The sequence below is a fragment of the Crinia signifera genome, chromosome 12 (assembly GCF_055691185.1).
Source record: "Crinia signifera chromosome 12, ASM5569118v1, whole genome shotgun sequence".
Taxonomy (NCBI): domain Eukaryota; kingdom Metazoa; phylum Chordata; class Amphibia; order Anura; family Myobatrachidae; genus Crinia; species Crinia signifera.
Window position 1 is genome coordinate 12,984,154 of NC_139228.1, and position 22,847 is coordinate 13,007,000.

A 22,847-nucleotide genomic window follows, 5' to 3' on the forward strand; every position below is an offset into this window, starting at 1 on the left:
ACTATTGACATATTCATAAAATGTGTCTTCTCTCCCCAGTTCCCCCAGAAGACCCCATTATAGAAGGAGGGCCAGAGATCTTACTCCGAGCTGGAATCCCGACTAACCTGACCTGCAGGGCGGAGAATGCCAAGCCAGCAGCTTCCATAGAGTGGTTCCGGGATGGGAACCCCCAGGAAGGAGCCATCACCAGCACGGTGAGTAGCCCACGGGCATGGATTCCTCTCTGTGTCATGGAAGGACTTTGTTCTCCCGCTTGAAGTCCTGCCCTCTTGCTTTCATTCAGCCTCTGGCTGCCGCGCCGGCCCTGGAAAGCAAAGCAGAGTTTGATCTGATCTGCGGAGCGAACATAAAAGGTCATTGTGGAAGTGTCTGTCTTTAGTTCTTCCAAAGAGAGACATCTGAGGTGACCTGAGCAGCGCTGTTGAACCCTGTAACAAGATCTCCTTTATCCTGCACAAAAACCTCGTCCAAAGCCATCTTTGTAGCACAGCTGAGGCGAGGAGAGTTCTAGCACGCCCGGCTCATCACTGCAGACACTGTGCTTCATACAGACGGAGGTGCTCACAGACCAGCCATAAAACACAGGTGCTGCTCCTGTGTGACCCACATTTACCCCTGCTGCTCATTATTAGGAGATTACAAGCCACTCGTGTGGTCTGAGCCGAAGCAAATGGAGAGAGAGATGGAGTAACAGTCATTCAGCTCCTGGCACTTTCCAATCACAGCCTGTAGAATGTCAGAATCGGATTGGCTGGCACTTTATCTCTCCCCATGCTTTTATACATCTCCCTTAGGGCCAGATGTATCAAGCTTCAAAAAGTGATAAAGTGGAGAGTGATAAACAACCGGCCAATCAGCTCCTACCTGTCATTTCTAAAACAACAGCCTGTAACATGTCAGTAAGGCGCTGATTGGGTGGTTGTTTATCACTCTCCACTTTATCACCTTTTGAAACTTGATACCTCTGGCCCTTTATGTCCTTTATCATTCACGACATTCTGGGGTTTTCTAAAGGGGCAATCATTTACAGGGCAAAACCATGGCTTGTAACTGATTGTCCCCTAAAAAGCCTGCATTCCATACAGTCCTGGAACTGGGCCTTCCTTACACCCCGCCCATAGTATGTGAGTAGTTGTTGGTGTTATCACATGTACCATATAGAAAGCTGGGATTTGTAGTTCTTAAAGCCCCCCCCCCCCCACCCCCAGTGAGCAGATGACATGGTTGGGTATGGGACAATAATGGCCTAGGATCACCCTATCAGCGACCAGATCCGTGCAGCCTGTGTTATTCCTGGTTTCTCTCTGCAGATGGTCTTGGCGGACGGAAAGCGCGAGACCACTATAAGCTTCCTGCTGATAGTCCCCACGGATCAAGATATTGGCCGAGTGTTTACTTGCAGGACGTCTAATGACGCGATTCCAACCGGAAAGGAAACTTCGGTCAAACTGGATGTCCACCGTGAGTCTTCCATCTATAGATAATTCTGCTGATTGGATCTCTTTAGTAAATTGCACACATGTCGCTGCCTGTATATGCAGCACAGAGCAATTACGGGTGATCTTCTGCACCCGGGCTTCGGCTGGTGCAAATGCATATAACGGGGATGACTGCTGCTCGCACAAGCAGGGGGCTGAGGTTGGTGCGATCGAGTCCCGATAATTGGAAGCAGATCAGGCCCATTATCTACATGTCTCCATATATACATCTGATGTGATTACAACATACATTTCTGCAACCACATTTATGTGTCTGAAGACACCCTGTATGAATGTATAAAACGAATGCAAAGACATCGGTTGTGATGTCATCATAACTCTGTTATAAGAAAGTTACTATAGATGTATCACATTGTATTTTACCCAATCAATTGATTAGGAACTGCTGCCATGAGATAAAACATTTCAAGCAGATATTTTGTTGGCTGACGTATTAGTCACAGGAAGTACCCAATCGGTTTACTAGGAGCCAGTGACATCACTAAGGCCATTATTCTGATTGAGTCGAATGGCTCCAAATGTGGACGGACGGCTGATGGTTGGTGTGAGGTCTGTGCAGTAAATGATCGTACGGAACCATCGGAGCAGGGGGTGGAGAGGGGCGTGAAGGGCTGATTTTGCTCATTACCATATGCGTACGCTCCACATTTCATGGGCGTTCCCATGAAAACACTGGGCGTACGTGTGGGGGGGTGGACATATGACATGGCCGGATGCCAGCTGCCCGCCCATATGCCTGCTTTTGCACTGAGAAATGCCCGAGTGGTCTGGAGCGCTCTGTGCTGCCTGACCACACGGTCCAGCATTCGATGGTTGGCGACCATCGAATGATGGGGGAGGTTCCCACAGATGGAGGAGGTGTTCACATGAAGAATTCACTCGCGGTCCATTCGGTCGGCGTCTTACCACATTCGGACGGTGTGAGCGATCCGTACGGAAGGCGGGGCTAAGAACACTGTTCCTGTCCGAAAATACGCATCTGTCCAATTCAACTAGAATAAGGGCCTAAGTGACGTCATGGAGGTTTTCTGTAATAATTCCACTTGATAGAAGTGATTCCTATAATCTCTGCCTGGTGATGTCACAGCTTATACAATCATCACAAGCAAATTATGTGCATATATAATATATACATATATATTGTAGAAAAATATTACAATAATTAATGGTTGGTGCCAAGCGTACGCTGTTAGCATTATTAAATTGGATTAAGAAAGCCAAGTACATTGATTTACGCTTGGGAGGGGGCTCTACACGTCTTATATTAATACAAGCCTGAAGCTAGAAAATGCTGAGTATCTGATTGCAGGGCCAGCAGTAACTCTGTGTGAGAACAGGCTGTACCGGCCCCCTCCCCGGTGACTGATCTCAGGCCGTCTCATCGATTCCCTGGGCTGTCAGCTTCTGGTGCCTGATTAGGTGCCCGTAGAGCAGGTTAAGCTCCGTTAATCTTTTATCCTGCCCGGCAGGAGCTGCGCACGCTGGGCCTTGTAGTTCTTATTTTGCCGGTGTTAGATTCTCCGCTGCATTTGCCCCCCTCTCCCTCTGTGTAATGGCCGTGGTACAGGGGCTGTATTTGCATAGGTGTACAGATGCATGACTTACCAGACAATTTACTTAATAGCGTTTACCTAACCTAGGCTTATGGTAGATGCGAGGCAACCGATGCCAAGAGAATTCCAATGAGGAGGGACAGACAATACATCTCTTTGATGGTGATTTAAGTTATTCCCAGCTATAATCGGGGCTGCAATCCGAACCATCAGTCTCTGAATAAAACCCTTACGCCTGCTGCTCCGTTTACGGTTACGCTTTAGATGTGTCCGAGTTACCAAGTGTTATCATTTTTTGAAAAAAATATATATATTTTAAGTGATGATGATCTGGATTTTTGGACTATCCCTTGGAAGTACTGACCCTTACAATAATAGTACCATGGTAACTCTTTTGCAGAGAGAAAGGCGCAGGGCTACTAGTTTTTAAAACCGTTACTAACGGTAATAACTAATTATGTATTAACCATTGTTTGTATGGTTTCTCTGGACAGATCCCCCCACCGTCACCCTGTCTATCCATCCCCAAACAGTACAAGAGGGAGAAAGAGTGCGGTTCACCTGCTCAGCTACGGCGAATCCCGCCATTAAAGGTTACAGGTCAGTATACTGAGATTTGTGCACTATCTGGATGTAAATAAGGAGTACAAGACGCCAAAGACAGCCTGGCCCCGAGTCTCCTGAGCTGCCGATGTCAGTGGCAATGTAGCGTGATTTTTCTACTGCGAGTGTGTGTAAGTGATGAGGCCACAGACGGACAATCTACAGCTACCATCGTCTGCTGCAAGTGTTCATGACCGCCTACAGGTGGCGACAGTGAGCTTCTCAGTCTGTGCGCATTCGGACGCAGGGCTGTGCACCCAGAAAGGGCCTGGTAGCGGCATGGCATAAAGGCACAAGACGCAGAACTAGGCCCTTTACCTCCTGATTTTAGTGGAGGGACCGCTAGGTCGTTGTTTATAGATTGTGAAAGTATTTTACAATGAAATGGCCAAATATCTGGCTGCGGTATGTTTATTAATACCAGCTACAGCGTGGTAATTTGTGGCACTGATCCGTGCCAGCTGGCAACACCAATAACCAAAATGAGACCAATACATAATGACCTGCCCTACTGAGATGTTAGGGGTTTATCTCCTCTGCGTATAGATGCAGAAAATGAAGGTTTAAAAAGCACAGGGCGTAATGTGTCCCTGGACCGAAGAGCTAGCGCTCTATAAAATCCAACAAGCCGTGTTTGCTGCCATCCGTTAGCCCCGCAGTTCCAGCGCGGTGCAGGCTGTGGGTGAAAATCAATCTAGTGTTTCCCTCGCCGAGTGCTTACCAGCGTTAGAGCGGTGGGCCCAGGCCGTCCATTAAACACCTTATCTGAGGAATTTAATGCCTTTTTATTTTACGATCCTGTTTACTGCCAACTGCTTCTGTTTTACAATCATGCATATTTAAACTGTACGGGTGTATTAATGTTTTATTTATCGCTGCCTTCAAGAGCGCCGGTTCTGCTCTGTGTGTTTGTGTAGCGAGGGCAGTAAGTGGGAGGCTGACTCTGCGGCGGTGGGGAGGGGGAGGATACCTGCAGGGTTAAGCAGTGTTTGCAGATGGGATACAATGGCGGCTATGAATCTATGGCCGGGTGTGAATATTAACCCCTGCCGGGGGGAACTTTATTATAGTCTGGTGCAATTTAAACTTGTATGTCTTGACTGAGAAAGAGCCTGCATTAGAGCAAGTGACGCTCCACAAAAAGACCTAAAACACTGAATATTGGGTTATATGTGGAGTTTGGCCCCCATATATCTGTATGCTTGATGTCATAGCTGAAACCAAGCAGAAGTATTGCAGTAAGCCCTAAATGTAACCCGCATGGAAATGCCAGTTGCGTACCGCTTACACCCCTTTCAGTTGCATGTGGAGAGGAGTCTGGCTTACCTAGAACCGAACATCCCTGGAGTCGTACATGATTGCTTTGGCTCATATGCAGAGTAACAATGTGCATGAATGCTGCATGAGCTCTTATCTGTGCGCTTCCCAGGCTAGCAGGCCAAAGAGCGCGCCCATACTTTATTTTCCTGGCTGGATACTGTAAGTTCAGCCTGAAGTTCGGTTGTACCCCTGCAGGGGACCGCTTTGCCCCCATAGGTTACTAATACATTCTATATTTTCTTTAAAGGTGGGCAAAAGGTGGCGTGATCATCGAGGCCGCCAGGGACAGCTCGTATGAGACACAAGTGGATTACACCTTCTTCACCGAGCCCGTCTCATGTGAAGTGCACAATGAAGTTGGGAGCACGAACGTTAGCACCCTAGTGGACGTACAGTGTAAGTTTGGCCACTTCCCCAGTGTATATTCCTCCCGATAGGACACAAAGCCGCAATTGTATAGCCAAAGGCGCATACGCTTCTATGTAACACCCCCTTCCCTCTTACCTAGAACAATTCATGGTTGATAAAGACCATTGAGATGACCATTGAGTGTGCAAAGTTCACCTATATGACCCACAACCCTCTCATTGCCTTCTTGTCCGACATTTTCTCACAATCCTTTCTTTTGTAAATTATTGTAAAATATTAATGTATCCAGATTAAGAAATAAGTAGTAATATGACCCCTTTGGCACCCACTTATAAGGAGTGATGCTATTCTATAAATACCCTACATCAGAGGTAGGGCTGTCAGGACACGCTGGTGAGACACAGATTGGGTTCTAGCTCCACTGCAGCTGACAAATCACGTGTTGTGTATCTAGGTTCCACAACAGCTGGAAAAACACAGGATAGATATCTAGGGTCTAGGCTAAACAAAGGCTAGTGGCTCAGTTGTAGCTTTCACAACAGTCAGCATATCACATAGCAAGTAGCTCGGTTCTAGGTTTTACAACAACTGGCGGGTCACAGGGTAAGTATCAAGGTTCCACAACAACTGGCGGGTCACAGGGTAAGTATCAAGGTTCCACAACAACTGGTAAAGCTCAGATCAGACCCAATGCACCATGGAGAACAGCAGGCTTTTATAGTGATCTACTAGTCCCAACAAAACCTCCTACCTGGTCTGCAACACATAGTGTAATGTCCAGGGAGATAATGTGATAGCGTGTGAGAACCTGGACTTTTCCAGAGAATGGCCGTATTTTTAAAGCGGAAAGGTTGGTTATTCCATGTAAATGATTGCCACTTTAAAAATACGTCCACTCTTGGATGAACTCCTGCATCCATTACAACCTTTTCCATACCTTTAAAAACATTTCACAAGGGAGAGTCTGGACAAATAAAATGAGTCGCGCTCTTTGTAGGGCAGGAGCAATAGCCTTATGGCGGTCAGTAACCAGCACTGCTAAGGGTCTGAGCCATCCCAACATGGTTCTAGGACAAGAGACAGAAGACCAGTGCTGAGACTCTATGTACCGGATGCATTCACATACAGCTGTAATCCTGAGCGTAGCAGACATGCGAAAATATGCAAATAGCACAGATGCCCCAATGGCGGCTCCGCAAATCTGAGCAGCTGCACACAAATACGCAGCGCCAGTCACAAACCCCTCAACAAGAGTCTCCCAGAGTACTGCTACGATTGGGCAATGACTCCATGTTTTGTGCATACATATCATAGGATGGTAATATTAGGCTGAGACACGCCCCAAAAATGGTTGCGACACGCCTGAATTTTTTCTGCCACTCCCCATTACTTCCTGCCACTCGCTCATAAATCCCCCACTTTGCACATGCACGGTGTGACCTAGGCGCACATGCCGATTGAGGCGAATTCTCTGAATAAGGCGCTGTGTCTTTCCTCCCTTCCTATACATCTGCAATAGGAGATGTAAAACATTTCCCTCGGATCAGGTAGAAGCTGCACAGAGCACGACCGTCTTATCTCTGAGATTGCACTCTCCCGCTGACGGCCATCCTGGGATTCCCACAGGAAATAAAAGCTCTCCTTAAAGAGGAAATTAGACTTTTTTTTTTTTTTTTAGGTCTGAGGGAAAAAAAGCCCAATTCCGTTCCATTAGAAATCACATTCCTTATTCTTTTGAAGACAGTGAGGGAATCTATCTCTCCAGTGATCAGCTTTTGATTTATAATGTGCTCTAGCTTTGGTAATATAGATGGGCATGAATAAGTAATGCTCAATACCCCTGACATAGGATGGGCATTTCTATATTAAGACGCTTGCTTGAGCGAGCGCTGTACTTCTTGCCTGGGGACCCCGCTAATGAGAAAATGTCTCTCCACAGTTGCCCCCCGAATTGTAGTGGAACCCAAACCTGCAATGACGGATATGGGATCTGATGTGACCCTGACTTGCATCTGGGCAGGAAATCCCCCGCTCACCCTGACATGGACCAAGAAGGGATCAAATATGGTGAGTAGCCCCATAAATAATGTCCTGTGGTAATGTTGTGTATTTATTAGGATATCTGAGGACCCTGCTGTATGGAAATCATACTGTCCCTGAAAATATATGGGGGACAACCCTCCTGAATCCCACCAATTTCTCCAGCTGACGCTGTCATGACCCCGTCCCTGCTAAGTAATGCTGTGATTCACGGAATTACATTGCAACAAATACCACAGCCGCTACGGCTTCCACCTCTGAATCACCACCAGGGGTCAGTGTTGGTTTGGAGACTATTGACAATGGACCACGGATGCTTTTTGTCATATACCACAAAAGGCATTCTTCCGATACTGGAGGGAATGCCCATTGTCCATCGCAGGTTAGGTTTGGTGGCTGTTTCCCAAGTTTCCTCTGGCAGGTTCCGGCGGTTGTCTTATCTTACTGGAGCTTCCTTCATCTCTGCCCTGATCTTGCAGGTGCTAAGTAACAGTAACCAGCTATTTCTGAAGTCGGTGAGTCAGGAAGAAGCCGGGCAGTATGTGTGCAAAGCCATCGTCCCACGTATTGGAGTAGGAGAGCGGGAGGTGACATTGTTCGTCAATGGTGAGTACTGCTAAATCCAGCACAGCTGATAATCTGGCCTGTGGTTCCTATAATAGTGCATGAACTTCCAGCCCTTCAGGTCTCTCCGCTGTCAGGTCGTTAGGTAGGGGCTCGGCATAGTCATCCATGGTTATGACCAATGACTCTAATATCTCTAAAGCACTGCCATCTGCTGGCAGAGAATGAAATTACATGTCTTTCTCACACATGCACAAACACAGAAGGTAGCAGACTAGCTTTCAAAGCTTTTGCTTTCTAATTTAATAAAAAGAAACATATTTTACATGATGTCATCTTTAGCATTACCATTGGTGACTAAATCATGGGCAAGTCGGTGTTCTGAACCGGTCAGAATAAATAGACGAGGCGATGAAACACTTGCTTTGCAGTGAGTGACTATGGAGGTCCGTAAGCAGTGGCATTAGAACCCAGGAAAGAGAATGTAGTTCCGTCAGCTGTATGTGGGTGTGTCTAACAAGAGTGGGTGTGGTTTGGTTAGATCACGGTTAGTTTGTATTGAACGAGGATTATTTTAGAACGGAAAAGTCAAGAGTAATGTGTTGTACATGAGCAGTTCCTGAAGTTGGAATGGCGGCATTCATATATGGAAGCATTAACCGCGCGCAGCTAGTAATTAGTGAATTTCTCATTGTGTCATTATATCATTCTAGTGAGTACAGTCGGCGCAGTGGTTAGCATTAATGACTCACAGCACTGAATTATGAGTTCCGTTCCCAATCATTTCCAATGTGTGTGGAGTTTGTATGTGTTCCCTGGGTTAGCATCCACAACATAGTGTCAGGTGAACTAGCTGCTGGCCCCTAGTGTGTAGATGTGATAGAGCAGAATGTGTGTGTGCTATATATACAGTAACTGAGTGACATTTCCCGGGGAGCATACAGTGATGAGAGACAGCAGAATCTATCAGAGTAATAGGCGCTTCAGATACACTGGCACAAGCAGATTATACGCAGCGATAAAATCAGCAGATTGAACGATAAAACAAAGAAAGATAAAAAACAAATAGCGCATTACCCGTAATGTGGTTGCAAATTTGGTTGGCTTGCATTAATTCCTTCTGATGAGATAATGGCCGTCCTAATCTGTCTGACAAAGAGCCGTCTGTCTGCCAAAGACACATTTAAAGGGACCTCTTCATCAGGCAGTTAGGGGCCCTACACACGGAGAGATTCATAATGGGAGATTCAGCAGGAGAGATTTCACACCTCACAGAAAGTGGCGACTTCAGGGAATAAAAAAAGTATTCAGATATAAATAATGGCTTGGAATAAGTATAAGCATTGGTGCAATCCTTGCTTTTAAATAACACAAAAATAAATAAATAGTGTAAAAAAAAATGGTGTGGAGTCCCCTCCACGAGCATGACCAGCCCCAGGGTCTAGGATCGGTCCTGGTTCCCAAAATACGGGGAACAAGAGGAGTAGGGGTCCTGCGTATTTTGGAAACCAGCACCGGGCTCAAACAGCAATCAGGGTAATGCCACAGCCGGGGGACACTTATTATATAAGGTCCCGCGGCCAAAGTATTACCTCTGTGGTTGTTCCCCACTCCCTCGGGTCCCCGGGGGGGAATGGGGACCATCCCAATAAATGCACCAACCCCCCCCCCCCCCCCCAAACAAATAAAAGTTGGTGGCATAGCATTTTATATATATATATAGCAGTGTATCACGGGTGGCACTCCAGGAAATAAAGACAGCAAACGAGATCAAAGTTCCAACGTTTCAAATGTTATTGCAACATTTTTCATCACGAAAAATGTTGCAATAACATTTGAAACGTTGGAACTTTGATCTCGTTTGCTGTCTTTATTTCCTGGAGTGCCACCCGTGATACGCTGCTATATTGGAGCGAGTCTGTTTCTCTCTCCCTTTGGGAGGGCACCCGGTCCTATATTGCTGCTATTTGGAGTGCCGCGATCCCCCAATCCCACCCTAACCATTTCCTTTGCTCCTTAAGGTCCCCCGATGATCACCAGCGAGGGCGTACAGTACGCAGTGCGAGGCGGAGCTGGAAAAGTCGAGTGTTTCATAGGGAGCACCCCGCCTCCGGATCGCATCGTGAGTATATATATCCACCGCCGGTGATGTCACTGTACAGAGTGTAACGCCATTGTGCGAGTTAGCAACCTAGCCGTTCACTGGGAACCGTGAGGTTACATGCCTTACTTTTATAGGTCATCGGCAATGACTTTCTATTCTACAGCATATAGTAAATACAGGGCCAGGTGTGCGCTCTGCAGCATGGCAGGTTTTCCTGCGCACCTCTACAGCAACTATTACAGCGTCATCACTAGCGAGCTGCTGACATAGTCTATAGCTAACCTACAGACAGCTGGGCTGTGTGACATAAGTCAGCTGCTGTATACGGCGGACTGATCGCCGCTCTTTATGAGTGAGATAAGAACGCCCTATTGCCGTGTGAGCCGGGGCTGCCCCAGTATTGCTTATTAGCTGATCGTGTGGTCTACAGCCTTGGCATGAACTCTTATCATCCCCTATGGAGGTTATTAAAGCTCCGACCACCCCAGAAGAAAAGCAATATATAGAAATGATTCCTTTTATGTGCTCAGCTGAACTGATGAATGATTATTCCAATATATCACTTATTGCTGAGCAGACACTGGTCAGCTCCCATCACTCACACGCCGGTAACCTGGGCCAGTCTGCCGAGCACTGGCGCCATCTGACTGTGTCTCCTGGTAACTGCAGCTGCAATTCTCCATGGGGGCTAAGGGAGAAATAGCTCGGTGTCACTTTCAAATTGACTTTAAATTAGGAGGCAATTTTACAGAGTAAGTGGTAGGGGCGTACAGGGCGCTTGTAAACAGATTGGGGGTTAGGGGGGGTCAGGAGCATTTTGGAAGCCCGACTTGGATAAATCCAGCGGCCGCTCGCACCTCTCCAGATATATTTGTCTTTTTGTATTAATTAAAGTGCACTTTTGTGCATCAGCCCCAGATGCTTCACTGCAGAGTCCCAAGGGGGACGCGTTCTCCAAACAGCATCCACTGCGGCTGAAATCATTTTGTCACGGCTTACAAAATGAAGTGTTTAGCAGAGGAAGCGACTGAGAAGAATTCATTACGGCAATGTGGCTGTGTAGTTAACCCTTCGGGAACCGCAGTGCTCTGCCGAGAGTCTCATTTAGGGACAGCCAACCTGTAGCTGCTCAGCTGTCGGGAAACTATAAATCCCAGTATGATCTACCAGCAGGAGGATAATTATATAACAGCTTTTAGTGTTTTATTGATTATTACATCATGTATGCATCAAAATTAGTAATTTAACTAATTTAATGCCCGACATTAAAAGAACACTAATTAATGCAGTTTATTTACTTATACAGGGGGGTGTCTGTCTGTGCACATTGGCAGGACAGTAATCCGTTGCACCATTTAGCAAGCTGTAAGGTCTCTAGGGACTGCATCAGCTGCAGCCCCAAGAAGCTTCTAAGGACTGCTGTAACAGAAGGGAAGTGGCTTCCCATTGGACGGGCTCTCTGTTATGGCAGTCCTCCACCTGGGACTGCCAGTCCATCATGTGATTAGCATGGAGCAATGGGAAGTCAGGAAGTCCCTGGAATGGGTAAAATTTTAAATGACGGGGGGCTACAGTACTGGGTAAAAATTGCCACTGCTTAAGACTGAGGGTCAAAAACATTGTCAAATATGACGTTATATGTATATGTGGGGACTGATGCTTAGTGGCTTCCAAGTTCTAAGTCTCTTGGTAATGGTGTAACTTCTGCCTGCACCAGCCAAAAACTCTGGACCAGGCATATGCAAAATAAATAACAGCATTCTGACATCTACGCCAGACCAGGAACGGCACGCGGGGGGAGGGGTGGTCTTGTGTAGGTTACGGAAGGGATTTGTTTACACCATTGCGAACAGAAGCATACTGGGATGGAGACGCATCTGCTCAGGAGAAAGACATTTTTGTGGGATGTCAGGGCAGGTGGAAATAGTGGATAATATTGATGACCGCCGGTGCTAGTGAGTCCCCCCTGCGGCTGGCCTCATTCCGGCATATATTGTTTTATAGTCTGTGCAAGTGAGGTACATGCGACGGCCACCACCAATGGCGGGGGTGGCGGGAGCGTGATTACAGTCAGATCTGTATGACCCAATGGTCTGTTAAACAGTTTGGATATTTATAGCAGTAAAACCTCATATCCACTAGGCCAGTAGCTTTCACTGAGCAGCCCTGGATATATTTATGAGTATGTTGGCAATTAAGGAGGCAGCGCTTGCTGGAAGCAATGAATGACGCTTCCCAACCCCAGCTGATAACGCATACCGATCTCAATTTAGTGCCTGGAATTCATTGAGATATTCATTATTCTGTGCAACTTGATGGCAATAGATAACAAGCCGCGCCAGAGAAGCTGATTACAGTAGCAGTGCAGATCCCCCCCTCCCTCCTCTGACCCAGTACTGCTCTCTGCGGGAATGGGGGGGGGACCTAGTGATCATGTGACCCACAAGTACTGCATCTCTACAAGTTACTGTATTGAGTGATGAGCAGCACTAACGCGAGGCCAGGCAATGTTAATGACGGGTTATTAAGTCCCAGGCTGCCAGTATTACCGTAATGTGCCACTGCTTGCCATTTGTACATAGACATATTTGATGACTGTGTCCCTTTAAAACTTTAGGCCTGGGCATGGAAGGAAAGATTCCTGGAGGCTGGAACCATGGACAGGTATACAGTGGAACGGACCAAAACAGACAGCGGCGTACGCTCCACCCTGACCATCACCAACGTCGCGGAGAGCGATTTCCAGACCAATTACAACTGCACGGCATGGAACACTTTTGGCTCTGAAACGGCCATCATCAAGCTGGTAGAAGAAGGTAAGGGGCTGGAGACTACCCGTCTGTCCAACATGACGTTAACCCTGCCAGCAGCACACCCCTTACTCTATGTATCCTTTGTTCTTTCCCAGAAGTTGTGCCGGTGGGAATCATTGTCGGAGCTACAATCGGTGCGGGAATATTGGTCATCGCCTTCTTTGTCTTCTTCATTTTCTTCCTTTACCGACGACGTAAAGGCAGTGAGTACGGCATGAGTGGCGGCAGCAGTCCCAGTGGGGACAATTAAGAGGCTATGACGTACATTGTGATCAGGGATGCACAACTGTGCCGCTGGTAAACAGCACTTCACAAAGAGCGTCAGCTAATATGCCATGCCAGGCAACACAGAGCCCACAACAGACACAAGTTCCACCGTCTCTCCTGCACAGCCCCAATTATTAGTATTAGTAATCCCATCTCATTGTCACGGATACTTTTATTTAGCCAACGGACAATGGGCGGTCGCAGACTTCCCCAGGCACGAGAGAGGGACCTATTACAGACAGGAAAGCTCATTTATGTTACGCCACATGGGACTGGCGGTCCTCTGTATACAGCCATACTATGCCCCGACACTGGCCCGTCCTCTATATACAGCCATATTATGCCTCGACACTGGCCCGTCCTCTATATACAGCCATACTATGCCCTGACACTGGCCCGTCCTCTGTATACAGCCATACTATGCTCCGACACTGGCCCGTCCTCTATATACAGCCATACTATGCCTCGACACTGGCCCGTCCTCTATATACAGCCATACTATGCCCCGACACTGGCCCGTCCTCTATATACAGCCATACTATGCCCCGACACTGGCCCGTCCTCTGTATACAGCCATACTATGCCTCGACACTGGCCCGTCCTCTATATACAGCCATACTATGCCTCGACACTGGCCCGTCCTCTATATACAGCCATACTATGCCCCGACACTGGCCCGTCCTCTATATACAGCCATACTATGCCCCGACACTGGCCCGTCCTCTGTATACAGCCATACTATGCCCCGACACTGGCCCGTCCTCTGTATACAGCCATACTATGCCCCGACACTGGCCCATCCTCTGTATACAGCCATACTATGCCCCGACACTGGTCCGTCCTCAGTATACAGCCATACTATGCCCCGATACTGGCCCGTCCTCTATATACTGCCATACTATGCCCCGACACTGGCCCGTCCTCTATATACTGCCATACTATGCCCCGACACTGGCCCGTCCTCTATATACTGCCATACTATGCCCCGACACTGGCCCGTCCTATATACAGCCATACTATGCCTCGACACTGGCCCGTCCTCTGAATACAGCCATACTATGCCCCGACACTGGCCCGTCCTCTGAATACAGCCATACTATGCCCCGACACTGGCCCGTCCTCTATATACAGCCATACTATGCCCCGACACTGGCCCGTCCTCTATATACAGCCATACTATGCCCCGACACTGGCCCGTCCTCAGTATACAGCCATACTATGCCCCGACACTGGCCCATCCTCAGTATACAGCCATACTATGCCCCGACACTGGCACGTCCTCTGTATACAGCTATACTATGCCCCGGCACTGGCCCATCCTCTGTATACAGCTATACTATGCCCCGACACTGGCCCGTCCTCTGTATACAGCTATACTTTTTCCGACACTGGCCCGTCCTCTGTATACAGCTATACTATGTCCCGACACTGGCCCGTCCTCTGTATACAGCTATACTATGCCCAGACACTGGCCCGTCCTCTGTATACAGCTATACTATGCCCAGACACTGGCCCGTCCTCGGTATACAGCCATACTATGCCGCGACACTGGCCCATCCTCTGTATACAGCTATACTATGCCCAGACACTGGCCCGTCCTCTGTATACAGCTATACTATGCCCCGACACTGGCCCGTCCTCTATATACAGCCATACTATGCCCCGACACTGGCCCGTCCTCTGTATACAGCCATACTATGCCCGTAGCCTCACCTAAGTTATAACAGTGGCGTTCCTCTTTCATTCAGTAATAAATGTCGTCTCTCTCTAGGCCGCAAAGATGTCACGCTGAGGAAGCTCGATATTAAAGTGGAGACAGTGAATCGTGAGCCCCTGACCATGCACCCAGACAGAGAGGAGGACACATCAAGTGTTTCCACCGCCACGCGGGTAATGAAGGCCATCTATTCGGTAAGGAAACGCTGTACGGCATAATTCAGGCATTGAACTCATGGGGGCATATTTACTAAAGGTGGGTTTTCTCTGCAGCTTTGTAGGCTGGATATTACTATCGCTCTTTTCAACCCGGCCCTCAAAGCTGCCAAGAAGTTCACATGTTTTTCACAATTTTTTTACGCAGTAAACTAACTGGGGCTTCACCTGCTCAGGTGTCAGCATTGTTGAACTTTTGTCAATATCGACCTGTTGGCACATGTCGGCTGAAAATAAAAGTGAAAAACCCATGTTAACCCTTTGGACTGCCATTGTAGACCTAATGCTTGGGCTGGCCTTCCATCCATGTCGACCTTAGAAATGTCAACCTTTGCTGTGTCCACCTAATGACCGCTTACTGCTATACCACTCCCTTATTTAACATCCCATGTCTATGCAGAGTTTGTATGTCCTCTCTGTGGGCGTAAGTGCTACAGTTTCCACCCACTCCCCAAAGTGCTAACGTGTCTCGCACCAATTCTTCTTACTTTCAGTCTTTCAAGGACGACGTGGACTTGAAGCAAGACCTCCGTTGTGACACCATTGACCGGGAGGAGTACGAGCTGAAGGTGCGGCACCCGTCTATTTTCAATCCCTACCAATAAATATGTAACCCAGATGATGCACTTGCAGGATGCCGAGCTACCGCCGGGGCCCGCATGAGACTCAGGGCGGAGCAGCATCGGCAAGATGATGATGCTGGCAGGAGCCATACACGCTATCATCGGGTTCCTTAGACTGAAAGTATCTTGACACTGTATTAAGCATGAACGCCTTGTTTGGCATGCAAGATCACCAAGAGTTGTGTAATAATTGTGACCTATTTGTGAACTATTTGTACTGTGTGTGTGTGTGTAATACCTCTCCCTTTCTCTTCCTCTATACCTTGGAGAGTGAAGCAAACACTACTATACAGTTGCATACTTTCAGGCATTAGACAGTATTACGGTTCGGTTTCGGCCGTGACTCTTAGAAATGGTTTGGTGAAGAAGTATCCGCATCCCGATTACACTTCTGTGAAGTGAGGGGGAGATGGTGGCAACAGATTGTTGCAGGTGTAACCAGGAGAAGTGTTAAAGACTGGAGTTACGGGACACGAAGAGTCTCTGCCCTGTAGGACACGATCATGTGAATGTAGAACGTTGGGAAGTCCAGTTAATCTGATGGACCAGAAATGGAATCTTCTATCTGGATATGAGGAGGACATTTTATCTAGGCTTGAGAGCAGCTTTGTGGACTAGTTGGAGGTTGCCTTCCTGGTTACCTAGCCTTCATGTGGATTTACAAAACTGGATATTATGGATGCAGATTTACCACCATGGACCCTGCCTCTGCTTGCCGCATAAGGAGCTTGACTTTGTTGAGACTTCATGTAACCATCAGTGCCAAAACTTGGGTCTCGTCATCAAAGACATGGAATGTACATGATTTACAATGAACTGAAGCTCATAGCAACTTATACAATTTTTATTTCAGTTTATAAGCATCAGTGTCCTCTACATCCGTGACTGGTTAATTACAAGTTTCCTTTGAGGGAATTACAAATCCATTTTCATTTCCTGTGGAAAATAGGATGGGGAGAAAATGTCGTCAATGAGATCTAATCTGTTTAATTGTTTCTCAATAGGCTTCGATATAGCCCTGGCTCAGACAAATTTTAGGTTTGTTTCTGTGGTGCGTGCAAGTCCGATGCATAGACTCCTTGGGGGAAAAAAAAAGCGGTCCCTCGCTTGCATTCAGAATCAGCTGGCGGATTGGAGTGCACACTCGCCTCTTTGCCTTAGTGTTACACATAGTTTTTCCAGGCTTCAATAAATCCAGGAGCGGCCCCCAAAACAGACTTGCGCACATCTCAGAATCAGCCCTCGTTGCCTGGCCAGCCATTTCTCAGCAATGATGAGCTGAGTTCTCACGCACTGTGGCTTCTGTCGCTCAGTGAGTAATGGGGGGGAAACCAAATGTGATCATTACACAAAGTTTTTTCTTATGCTGTCATGACTTTGATGTAGATTCCAAGCGTTATTTGTTGGTCTTTTTGTAACTTTGTGATCAGCAGACATCAGTGCTGAGCTGCCATGTTTGATAACCTGAAGCGTATGTTTACAATTGTCTGTACTAGAATTATTATTTTTTTTTTTAACGTAACAGTCTTAATAAATGTATGCACCTGTATAGTGGCTTTTGCTTCACTGTGTATTTGAAACACGCACATATAGAATGGTGTTCAGTCCATTCCTCAAAGTCCCATCCATCTGATCAATTCTTCCTCTCTAACTCTATCCTTTATTACCCGAATTCTCTCATCATACCCAACATTGATCACGCTACTCTTCTTTCCTAGGATCCAACTAATGGCTATTACAATGTCCGGGACGACAGGCCGAACTCCCGGACGGTGTTGTACGCAGATTACCGCAATCCTGGACCAGCGCGTTTTGACGCTCGCCCGTCATCCCGTCTCTCTCACTCCAGTGGTTACGCCCAACTGAACACTTATAGCAGGGCTCCGACTTCCGATTATAGCACAGACCCAACGCCGACAGTAACATCAGCCGCAACAGATACCACCAGTCAACTCTCCTACGATAATTACGATAAGTTTGGGACTCACGGTTTCTCAGCAAACACTGGCTACCCAACATACCGGCTTGGTTACACGCAGCCGACCACCACAGGTATGGACCGGGGACCATTTGATACTTTTGACCCAGTTGGGAAGTTCACAGGTGCCACCCGATTCTCATACACTTCCCAACATTCCGACTATGGACAGAGATTTCAGCAACGGATGCAGACGCACGTCTGAGGACTGTCGGCGGAATACCGGTGGGCATGGAACGGTCCGAAGAGCAGAGCGGAGGACCTTATTCAGTTACATCCTCTCTGAAATGACATCACAAAAGATGAGATAGGACTCCGGGAGGAGTTGTGGTCTCCTACCGTGTCTTCTTCTGATACTCAGGGATCTCAGAAGTCCCCGAGGAACCAGTTGAAGTTGCCCGACCATGAAAAGCCTTGAGGCTTTGAAACGGAATAAGATGCCAAACAGAAGGCTGGCCTTTTAAGCACCTGATCATTCCTTGAATACCACTGAGTTTGCCACCTGGTGTATGGCAAATGGTGTGACTTAAAGTCTTGGTACCAGTGAAGCTTTCCTTTCCGCCAATACTTTCCCTACAGTCTCCTGGCGTCACATTCCTGCTTGTTATCGCTTTCCATAGATGCTATGAAGGTCGTAGCTAAATCACATCTGGGTCATCACTGACCTGTGTCACAGCAGGCCCACAGGCAGCTATCATGGGCAGCTGCAGGGGAGAGGCACAAGAAGCCAGGAATCCAGAAAAGAAATTGGGAAATCTTCTCATTTGCCTCTTTCCAGGTCATTTTATAAACTCCACTTATGGCGATTTCTCATCTAATTATTTGCTTCAGTAACCTACGGATTTACTACCAAGTGCTAAGCTTTAATACTTTACTGTTCAATGTGTCAAATCACCGAGCACTTCTTAGTAAATGACGCTCTGCCCCTGTTCCGGAAAGCGTTTGCGATGTCATTCATGCTGCATTGTTCTGCAAAATGTTCACTGTATTTATTTTTTTATCTGTAACGACCAGTAGATTTATAGCATTGCGTCTGAGAAGACAATAATCGGTGTTACATGTCCCAGTCTTCAGCATTATGCGTTTGGGATGATTGTGGCGAACCAGTGTTCTGATCCAGTACAAATGCATCTGACACGGACCTTTGGGGAGGGGGGAGGGGGGGTGGCAGAAGATTGCTCAGAGTAGACAATCATTGATCATCGTGGCAGCTGGTAAAAATCGGGAAGGGAGTGGGAAGGGGGGGTATTGTAAGACATGGAGGTTAAAGAGGCAGAGGGTGTTTTATGATCCAGCTTTAAATGAAAAGACCATTGATCACTCGCTGAGCTGTAATACGCACTAAATAAGTCATATATACGGTATTGCATATTAGGCTTTAACCCATGTCATTTATTTTATTATTTAGCATTTAAAGGGCTGAGTATATACAGTATATCACAGCAGTATTTATATCCAGGGTAAGGAACATTTCCTTTATACACTGGTGCTCACTTTAGACTTCCTGCCCACTGAGCAATATATCCTGAACCCTTTTTTTATCCCAAAATCTTGGTTTCGTGTTGCAGCTAACACAAATACCTTCTAGTTTATTGTTGCGGTGTTGTCTGTGATGTCACCGTTTTTCTCTGTGACCTCAAAAAAGGGAAAATTGCAACGTGTATGTTCCATAGGTCGCAGTAATTACACAGTAATGGGGTCATTTGTGTAGTCGGGGGGTAACGTCATACGGGCACTCTGCTTACTAAGTAGCCAAGTGAGACCACCTGTTGGAAGCCAAATTTGTGGCGTAAACTTCTCTGATTTCGGGAAAGTTACTGGATCATTTGCTGCCACTTAATCAATAATCTTTGTATTGCTTTTATTGTGATACTGTAGATTGCACAGTCAGAAAATAGGGGGTCGAATGATTCTAAATGTAACATCACAAGAATGGGAAAAGTTGACCTCAGCATCCAGTCACTACCTCCCCTCCGTCTCTGTCCCACCCAACTAATCCTCTTGGTACCCGGCATGATGTATTCTGTGCCCAGTTTAGTTTTACTCTTGTGCCTTAGCACTTTTTATTGTTAAGGGTTACTATTATTATATTATCATTTTTTTTTAAATAAACCATAAAAAAAGTAAAAAAAAAAAATAAGAAAACAAAAAAGGCGAAAAAAAAAAAACACTTGTATTTGCTAAGATTTTTAAAGGCATGGTACTTTATATTATTCCTATGGGATTCACAACGTAAACTAAGAGTACATTTTTTTCTACACTGAGTCCGCCCTGGTCCTAATCGGCATTTGGGGGCATGGTGACCTGCGGCTTATCCTGGCTGCATTGCATTACTTTGCCCATTCTAGAAAATGAGGCAGACAAACCGCACGTGGAAACAGCCGCCTGTGACTAACCTGGGTAACTGCAGTCACGGTGAGCAATACGTGTACCAATGCCGCATTTACATGTAAGGGTAGATTTACAAAAGCTGTGTTACTGTTGCCCATAGCGACCGATCAAATTTTAACAAACATTTCTTTATTGCATGGTGCAGAGGGGATTTGGCAGCGGGTGGAGGGCATCTCGGTGCTGGGTAAGCAGAGATTTTCACTGCTTACTGAGCCAAACAGAATCTGATTGAATTCTGGTTGCTATAGGAAACATCACCACTTTAGTAAATCTACATCCTACCGTCACTGATATGTAAGAATGACGCCGGGATTATAAATACATGGTACCGTTATACAATCTATTGCTGCTTCACGAAATTAACCACTTTAAAAATCTTGACATCAATATGCAACCTTAACCAAACCCGTACATTCTACGGGGTCCGGTGGGGGATCTCCCCTCTCCCGAAACAGCGTACAGAACATTATTGGCCCCACAAAAAACAAAAAGTGTCCAACCAGCCGTGGAAATGGCAAAGTATTATAATTATCGCCGTAGATCTGTACCAATTTCCTACCTATCTGTACATAATTGTTTTTTTGTTTTTTTTTTCAATTTCATCCAACTTTTCTCTTTTGTACGAAATCTGTTCTTTTTGCAAACAGAGACTCGTAGGCAATCATTTTTGTACAGTCCGTGTGTAAATATACATATATATTTTTTATATACCTTGTAAAACGTGAAAAGCATACACAAGCATTATCATCAGTATTATTCTAGTTTGAGGGTTTTTTTTTTCCTTTTATGAGCACACACTCTGACGTTTCTTGAGATTTTGGTTTTTCAAGAAGAATTTTATTGTATTTTTTTTTTCTTTTCTTTCATTCGCTGTATCGTGTCCTTCTGACAAGCTTGGCTGATGTAAAACATGTAATATGTTGTGTCACTGGTTGTTCTGACATCTGATAGTCTGCAACTGGGGTTGTCGTTTAAAGGATATAATCTGTGCTACTAGTATGGAGTGCGATTAAAAGGGAACTCGGCTTATTTGCTTTTCGCTCACATTCGCATATCCTAACCTATCTACCTGTGAGCTTCAACAGACATGTATCGTTTTCAATCAGTCGGAGTTCTCGCATTCCCTCCTCCCCATTAAACCCGGACACCAATACTGCTTAAAAATAAAAGTTTTTATTGAAACGAATATTGTTGCACTCAATTAACCCTTTCCAGGATAATAAAAAAGTTGAATATGTTGAAATGAGAGATTTCTTTGCAATTATAATTCATCAGAAAAAAAAAAGCCAAAGTTTTGATACCATTCATTGTCTTCTTGTGAAATGCTGTACAGTACTTTGGTTGACATGCAATGGGGTCGACCACTGAAATAGGACGACGTGGCCAAGGTACAGTAGGTTTGGAAGGTTGACAAGCATTAGGTCGACATGAAATTTTCCCGGTTTTGTCATGAATGTCGACATTGACACAGTCAAAGTGTACCACTGCACGCGCCATGCTTTGGGCACGGTGCCTCGCTGTGCTGGGCACACTATTTTATCCTCCGTCCATGCCCTGGTGGATGGTAGGGTATGAAAAACTGCCTGTCGGCACAAAAAAAAAAAATGATCAACTCATGTTGACCGTTTGACTGTCCTACTTGCCATTGTCAGCCTAATGCTTGTGTCAACCTATTTCAGGTGTCGACCTAATACTTACCAACCTTCAGTGTTCGACCCAATGACCGTATCCCCTTGCACCCCACAAGTATCAACATTGCTATTTAAATCTCACCATATATGGCCAATGACACCTGTAGGTTATTACAGGGAAATGCAATACATTATGTATGGCAATAAACTATTTGCATGGGGTCGCTGTTACCGGTTTAGCCTTTTAATAAATAGTTTAATGTTCTAAATTTGAGATTGTTCTAACACTGCAGCGATGCCTTTGATATTTGTATCTGGAAGCGCTGGCAATTCCCCCCCCCCCCCTCCTCCTTCCGCCAAACAGCAGCCACTTTCTCCAGAACACACACACACACACACACACACACACACCCCCCCCCCTCCTACCCCAACCAGATTCAGCGCATAGTTGGCCAACAATTTTCTATGTCATGGGGGTAACAGAGCAGATTTTAGGAATATGTGTGCACAGCTTTTCCTCCAAAGCCACTTATCCCAAGTAGCCTCTGACTAGACTGAACTCGTGATTTCAGGTCATCAAAACCTATTCTGCATCCCCCTTGAGGGCGAGCTCTGTGACATTGAGGGATCGTCTGGAGAAAATTGCAATGATGCCGGCATCGGACGGAATCTTTCTATAGCTTATTACATTCTGCCTAATGTGTATTTAGTGCAGAATTCTAATTACAGAGCTGGAGAACGGGCCCCCGGGAAATCTCTAGGCTGCAATTGGCAATAAATGGTCAGCATTTCTCTAGACGTCCATAAAAGCAGCTTTATCTCCGTGCTAGGAACTTTCCAGTTCAGTTCACTTATCACGTATATAGCATGTCGGCAGCAGTGTGCGTCGGCCACAAATACAATTCTCTTTCTATTGGCAAGATCTTACAAACACTTATTTAGAGGCTGCCGGTCTCTCCGCAATAGCGGGCAGTAACTAAGGCACCGAAACCATCGGATATTACTGTGCAGCAAGACCAGCAATGATGTGGCATGGGGAGATTAACCAAATCTTGTACAGAAATAAGCGGAGAGAGGTAATGTAGCAATCATGCCAACGTTGCTGTAAGAGATCCTCAAAGTATCCATTAAAAATGGCAGCGTCCCTCACAGCGACT

At 46.3% G+C, this 22,847-nt stretch overlaps 1 protein-coding gene and 1 long non-coding RNA gene across 7 annotated transcripts in view; one reads left to right on the forward strand and one right to left on the reverse strand.

The window, feature by feature from the left end:
* The window catches only part of KIRREL1 (kirre like nephrin family adhesion molecule 1), a 253,533-nt gene extending 231,506 nt beyond the window's left edge, over positions 1 to 22,027 (forward strand). For both annotated transcript variants that reach the window (XM_083167574.1, XM_083167573.1), the window contains exons 5-16: positions 40 to 197; positions 1,314 to 1,464; positions 3,550 to 3,655; positions 5,226 to 5,374; positions 7,287 to 7,414; positions 7,867 to 7,993; positions 9,973 to 10,073; positions 12,673 to 12,871; positions 12,964 to 13,071; positions 14,907 to 15,046; positions 15,562 to 15,636; positions 17,409 to 22,027. In XM_083167574.1, coding sequence (XP_083023700.1) covers positions 40 to 197; positions 1,314 to 1,464; positions 3,550 to 3,655; positions 5,226 to 5,374; positions 7,287 to 7,414; positions 7,867 to 7,993; positions 9,973 to 10,073; positions 12,673 to 12,871; positions 12,964 to 13,071; positions 14,907 to 15,046; positions 15,562 to 15,636; positions 17,409 to 17,873 — 1,907 coding nt within the window. In that variant the 3' untranslated portion in view covers positions 17,874 to 22,027. The remainder of the gene's footprint in view (positions 1 to 39; positions 198 to 1,313; positions 1,465 to 3,549; positions 3,656 to 5,225; positions 5,375 to 7,286; positions 7,415 to 7,866; positions 7,994 to 9,972; positions 10,074 to 12,672; positions 12,872 to 12,963; positions 13,072 to 14,906; positions 15,047 to 15,561; positions 15,637 to 17,408) is intronic.
* Positions 1 to 22,847, reverse strand: part of LOC146050525 (uncharacterized) — a 237,015-nt gene that overhangs the window by 137,434 nt on the left and 76,734 nt on the right. The window lies entirely within an intron of this gene.